At 57.2% G+C, this 6,492-nt stretch overlaps 1 protein-coding gene across 3 annotated transcripts in view; it reads right to left on the reverse strand.

Annotated features, from left to right (window-relative positions):
* Positions 1-6,262, reverse strand: part of FGF12 (fibroblast growth factor 12) — a 303,175-nt gene extending 296,913 nt beyond the window's left edge. Inside the window, exons 1-2 of one of the 3 annotated variants that reach the window (XM_090051408.1) lie at positions 6,111-6,262; positions 5,855-5,999 (exon numbers count right to left, since the gene is read on the reverse strand). In XM_090051408.1, the coding sequence (XP_089907534.1) occupies positions 5,855-5,867 (13 nt within the window). In that variant the 5' untranslated portion in view covers positions 5,868-5,999; positions 6,111-6,262. Of the gene's footprint in view, positions 1-5,854; positions 6,070-6,105 lie in introns of those variants that run through there. The other 2 variants (XM_090051409.1, XM_090051410.1) reach the window with 2 other exon arrangements.
* Positions 6,263-6,492: the final 230 nt, after the last annotated feature.

Consider the following 6,492-nt stretch of genomic DNA (forward strand, 5'->3'; position numbering starts at 1 on the left):
CTGCACCCTCGTAAGCACCGTGAGGTCCTCCCAGACACCGTGCACTGGTTCGGGCTCTTGTTTTTGCTATCACTTTCTTGCAGATATTTGACCGGGTCTTTCTAATGCATTAATGATAAGGGCAAGAAAAGAGCGTGTGGAGCTGTAATTGGAGTCACGGTGCTTTGCGGCTCCGTGGTGCATCCTCAGCTGAGACCCTCGGAGCCTTAACACGGGTGAATGACTGTAATGCTGCAGCCCTAGGGAAGGAGGGGAAGTAACTTCACCCTGTTGTTCAGAGAGGTCAGAGATCAGCTGAGGTCCCCGCTCTTCCAACACAGGATCTGAAATTAGGCCCATAAAAGAAAGTGCTTGTTTCACGCAAGTGCCAGGCTCTTGTCTCTAGGCACTCAGTCCCTTGGACAATCCAGGCCATTTCTTTATATACCAAAACACAGCTTTAAGTGCCAAACTGGAGGCAGCCAAGTTTAGAAGTGTTGGCCTGAGCTGTGTATCCCTACACCACCCAGCAAGTGTGTAGTATCGAAGAGAAGAGAGCCCAGAGCTCCTGACCGCCAGAGCAGGCCTCCCCGTGAGAGCCTGCAGACACCTGGCTGCACAGTCACGTGTGTCACATGAAATCATAGAAAATTGGGGTTGGACAGGATGTCAGGAGGTCACATCTAGTCCAACCCCCTGCTCCAAGCAGGACCAGCCCCAACCGCATCATCCCAGCCAAGGCTATGTGTAGCCGGGTCTTAAAGACCTCCAAGGATGGAGAGTCCATCACTTCTCTGGGTAGCCTGTTCTAGGCCTTTACTACCCTCCTAGTGAGAAATATCCTAATATCCAACCTCATCTTCCCTTGCTGCAGCTTGAGCCCATTGCTCCTGTCATCTGCCCCCACGGAGACCAGTCCGACTCCATCCTCTTTGCAGCCCCCCAGCAGGGAGGTGCAGCCTGCTATTCAATCCCCCTCGGTCTTCTCTTCTCTAGACTAAGCAAGTCCAGTTCCCTTGGCCTCTCTCTTCATAAGCCAAAGAGCCTAATTGTTTCACCCCAACAGCCTCCCCCACCTCCTACACACACAACCCCACCAACCTGACTCCCATTGCAATGGAGAAACCAGATTCATTTTAGAGCAACTGAATCCTCTGTGATCTTTACACGAAAGGTTTCTAAGTCGAAGACACCAAGGTGCATAAATAAATGGTTGTGTAATTCACATACAATGCGTTAGGACAACCCAGCGTCTGATGGCCTGCACACAGGCATCTCCCAGCTGGACCTAGAAGCCCGGCTGGGCTAGCTCACATCTTGTGCGTGAGACATTGCAGCCGAGGACGAGGCACAGCGATCCAAAGAGCTACGCGTTCAAATCACATCGCCATAACCCCCAGCACTCTTCCCACGCCCAACCTCAATGTGCAACTTCTCTGCCTCCCTCCCGTTGTGGCACCTCATCTCATTTTAGGCTGCAAGCTCTTTGGGGTATGTCTCACAGCCTGTGTTTGTCTGCAAAGCGTCTGCTCATGCACACAAAGCAGGACGGGCCAAGGTCCTCGGGCCTGGCCAAGGAGAGTTGAGAATAACTCACGTGAAGGGAAGGGGCAAAGATGGCTTCAAGCCATCATTCAGCTCCGGGACCCCGAGGGCAGCTCCCTATTGCAGCAGGCAGGAAATGGCTCTGTGCAGCCCTGCATCCATGGCAGCCCCTCATGCTGGCCACAGTCCCTGCAGAGGACTCCAGCAGCTCCACAGATCCTCCTGCACTGGAGGGACGCTTCTGAGGCCGGTTTCTGAGCAGCTTTGCAGTGGCAGAGCGGCATAAAGTTGCCTTTGGAGCCAGTTTAAGGTAAAGCAGCTGTGTGACCACAAAGCACCAGTCTCCACGTGCGCAGGGGAAGGGCGTCTCCCCCCAAAGCGGGCATCTAGCCCTGCGGCTGCAAAGGAAACCTCAGCGTGGAGCACACAGAGCATATTGAAACTACTATGAAACTATATTGGGTTTGGTTTGAGACGGATGCTTTGGAGGGTGTCCTCTCCTACACCTCCCTCATGAGGCCCAGTCCTCTGGGGGTCCCTGCTATCCCCAGCCCAGCCAAAGGACGCTGTTTGGGGCAGGAGGCCCAGCCGCCCTCCTCATGCGAGCAGAGGGATGCCCTGCTGCTGTCCCAGTCTCTGTGGGTTATGGGGACGCACCACTGCCCCCACAGCTTGGTGGGACGGGGCCCCTGGGTACCATCAACCCATGGAGCACAGAGGCATGGTGACAGGGCCATATTGCGGTGTCCCAGGACACCGAGGTGCCTTTTGGTGGGGCCTGGCTGCCCTTTCACACCAGCCATGGCTCTTCCCAGCCACGTTTGGGGTGCAGCCCCAAGCCATGGCCGACTGAATGGGAACTTACCCCACCTCCCCTGCCATATGCAAGGATTATCCTTCCTATCCCACACAACCCTGGAGAATCAAGACAGAGCCACTGTCCCTCAGTCAAGGGCAAACAGCAACCTGCCTGTCCCTGATGTCCACGCAGCCCTCCCTCCGCCCCAGCCTGCCTCTCTCCGGACCGCCCGGCGGAGGGGAGACCATGCAACCCCACTCTCCTTGCCAGCGCCTTTCCTGGCTGTGACGGAAGAACCTGGCCAGCCACCAAGGAGTCTTTAACCTCCACATTAACTGTTGTTAGCTTTGGCAAAGCCCTGCTACCGAGAGGCCCAGAGCGGTGTCACTTACTGCTGCAGCCCACAGGAACTGCTGTAGTGGCAAGATCGAGAGAATAAGGATCAGGCAGCAAAGACAGGACGATCCTCACCGGCTCTGCTGGAGTGTTGCAAAATCATCCTTTCCCCGCTCGCCACCCCAACCCCATCCCATTGCTACAGCGTGTTGTGAGACGCACGTTCTGTCACTCCAACTTTTGCACCGCTGCAAAAAGGTTCGGAGCCGGAAGACATGCAAAACAGAGCTCGTATAGGCAAAGCAGGCAGACAACTAGATTTAGGGGGAGCTGGTGCTTCCGGGCTCAGGCGGGGGCCAGGCACATGTGCAGAGGCGTTGCTGGCAAAGCACCGTGCCCTGCTCCCCGCCCCCGCCCTACCCCACTGACACGGAGAGCACCAGGCAGATGGGACCCCCGTGCCTACCCCTGCTACCCTAGCATCCCTGCGGGCAGCCGTCCTCACTTCCTCCGAGTACACCCCACGTAACACAGTCGTACTCGGGGACTCTGCCCCAGGATCGGTATCCCGCCACTGCGGGGGGCATCCGACTCTGCTCCGAGCAGATCCACGTACAGACAGATCTGAGTCACCTACAGAAATGGAAAACCATCTGCTCCTTCCAGCTTTAAGCACAGGCCATATCCTGAGACTGCTGCGCTTCCACCTTGTCACTAGATTTGGGGACTAGGCAGCTCACTGTCCTATACACCCCTCTCTAATGCATGCCTATTATGAATAGAGGACTTCGGTTATTTAAGCTCCTGCTCTCTCTCAAGTCTACAGAGCACAGGGATTTGTGCACAGGCTCCTTGCACCCACCTCCAATGGAGGTAGGGACAGTCAGAGGCAAAAGATGACTTCGGAGCAGCATCCCGAGCAGTGATACTGTGATCAGACCACGCAAGCCATTCGATGCAGAGGCTTGCTTGGTTACAGGAAACAAGTGTCAACATGCCGCCTATTAGGAGCAATGCAGCTGAATGTGCACTGCGGATTCGTCACTAGGACATGAGAGACCCGAGGGTTTGGGTGGTCCGCACATTCACCCCGAGGGGCAAGTTTGAGTTGTGCCCCATCACGGACACGTACCTGCCAGCCTTGTGAACCTAAGGGAGAGCTGTCTGTGACTCTTGGGAGGGCAGGATCAGGGCCCACGACTGCCTCTGAATTCCTTCTCTGCATCATCAAAGTTTCTTTTTCCTCCTTTAAGGTCATCTCTGCTCAGCACGACCAGGTTGGTGCTGCTGGGTTGCCCCTGACTACTATTCCTGCTATTTCCTACAGGGAAAAATTCAGCCCAGAGAATCTCAGTTTCCTCGGCGTTAGGGATTCTAGTACGAAGAAACTGCTGACAGGTTTCTGCAGAGAGAACATGGGGTCCCCGGGCCGGCTCTGGCTCCCTGCCCCGGGCAGCGCTGCTCCGCGAGCCAGCAGCCCTGGGAACTTTGACCACAATAAAACATGTCTTGCAAATGACAAGCACAGGTAGCTGTGGCCAGCAAGCATCCCCTGCTCAGCTGGCTCTCTGCTCCAAGCCCGAGGGATGACGGTGTCATAATGGGCCTGGTGGCACTAGAATAACCCCGTGTCAGGTGCTGCTATCATCACCAGGAAGGTGGGCCTGTTTCTGCAGTCGGTACTATCGTCAGCCATCTTCAGACCCACAGATAAGACAGCCATGGAAGACAATTATCTTTGACTGCGAGGGATTGCCTAAGAGGGCCTGTTTCTGCACCTGATACCTTCTCGCCCCCGCTCGCGCCAGTCCCACCAGAACTTTAGCCCCCCGGTCTGCTTGTCTACTGCATGACTGTGCACATAATATGCCATTTTTAAAAGACACAGACTCTCTTTTGCATTGAACATAGGTACTGACAGCACAGGCATAGGTGTCACACATCAATCACTCCTGAAAGATAATGGAGCAGGTCAGGTCCTGAGGTCGCTTTCCTGCTCAAGTCTCTGCATTTTTTTCTTTCAATAATACACTTACCTGCTCTCAAACCCAGGTAATTCTACAGTTCCCTGCCCGTACGCAACTGCACTTCATAAAACATGCTGCCTCCATACGACTGAAGTAGCTGCCTGCCTTAATCAGCATATAATCAGGTATTCCCACACAGGAGGAACTACAGCCATGACTGACAAGCCAGTCATAAAAATAAAATTGGGGTTTAAATATAGCTCTCTCTGTTCTAGGTAATGCAGGTAGTATTGCATTAGACAAGTCTGCATCACTTCCCTAGAATAAACATGCCCCCTTGCCTCGATGCATAGCAATTAAAGAGGAAGGCTGATGGATGGGGTTAAACTGGAACGGAAGCTGGCTTCTTCATTAGATGGAGGCACTTGCCATCAATATTTCATTGGTCATTCATATTCAGAGATTTAGAGTTCACGAACCAGGTGAATACATCTGCATGACAGCTAGCTGGTGCATTCGCACGGGTGCGCGTGGGTGTGCATGTATGCACACATGGATGGATGTAGGTATGCTGGATGGATGCACGCACTTCCGCATGTAGGCATGTATGTACCGATGTCTTACGGGTGTACATATCGATGTATGAACGTTTGGTATCTATGCACGGATGGATGGATGAACGCCATATGCATGCATGTACAGATGCATGTTGGTGCGTATCCAGGCATGTATTTATGTACGGATGCAGGTATGGATGTGCGTAGGCACAAATCTATGTTTGTCTGTCTGTATCTATGCATGTAGGTATGGACAGATGCATGTACGGAGGGATGTACGCATGCATACACAGATGTTTGCCTGTATCTTTGCACGTCTGTATGTGCAGATGCACGTACAGATGTAGGTGCCTATGTCTGCATCTATGCCTGTACAGATACATGTGTGCATGTGCGTATGGTGGCATCTACGCATGTATGGATGCGTGCGCACACGTGCGTGTGTGCATATCTGTGCCGGGATGCCCGTATCTCTGCACGCAGCAGGGATGCGTGTCCGGGGGTCGGGGTGCATGCACGGGGGAGGGCCGCCCGCCTGCCCGAGTCGACGCAGGCAGGGCCGCCCGCACCCCCGCACGCCTGCAGCGCCCCCCGTGCCGCGCCGGCTGCCCCGCGGCCTCCCCCGGCCGCGCCGCGCCAGCAGGCCCCCCTCGGCACCCCGCGCCCCGCACCTTTGCTCTCCATGGCCGCCCCGGCGAGAGCTGCAGGCGGAGAAGGCGCGAGCCCGGCCGGCTCTCCCGACGGACGGACGGACGGACGGACGGGCCGGCCGCCCGGACCTGCTGGCGCCGCGTCGGAGGAGCTGCGGAGCGGGAGCTGCAAGGAGCACCAGAGCGGGTGAGAGGGGCCGGGCGGGCGGGCCGCGCTGCGCAGTGCCTGGCTGGAGGCCGGGCGGGCGGGCGGGCGGGGCGGGGCGGCTCACCTCACCTCACCGGGGCGGGGCGGGGGGCCGGCGCGGTCCGCGGGGCTGCAGGTGTCACATCAGCCCGCCCGGCTGCTCTGCCGCTGGAGCCGGCGGGGGCGCGGCGCGCATGCGCGGCCCCCAACCGGCGCGCCCGCCTGGCCCGGAGCCGCAGGCGGGCGGGGTCTGCCCGCGGGCCGGCGCGTGCCGTGCGCGTGCGCCGAGCGCGGCCCGTCGCGGCCCCTGCCGGAGCAGGCACGCCCGTCCTTGCCTGCGGGGTCTTGGAAACTCCCCCCCCCCCCCGGGCTGGGGGGTCCTCGTCTTACCGCGGCTGGATCCATCCTGGGGCTGGGGCACGCCCGTGCCGCCAAGCAGGCCATCGGCTTGGGGGATCCTCATTGCCACCCC

Source organism: Crocodylus siamensis, chromosome 6 (genome assembly GCF_052110815.1).
Source record: "Crocodylus siamensis isolate JL-2025a chromosome 6, ASM5211081v1, whole genome shotgun sequence".
NCBI classification, from domain to species: Eukaryota; Metazoa; Chordata; order Crocodylia; family Crocodylidae; genus Crocodylus; species Crocodylus siamensis.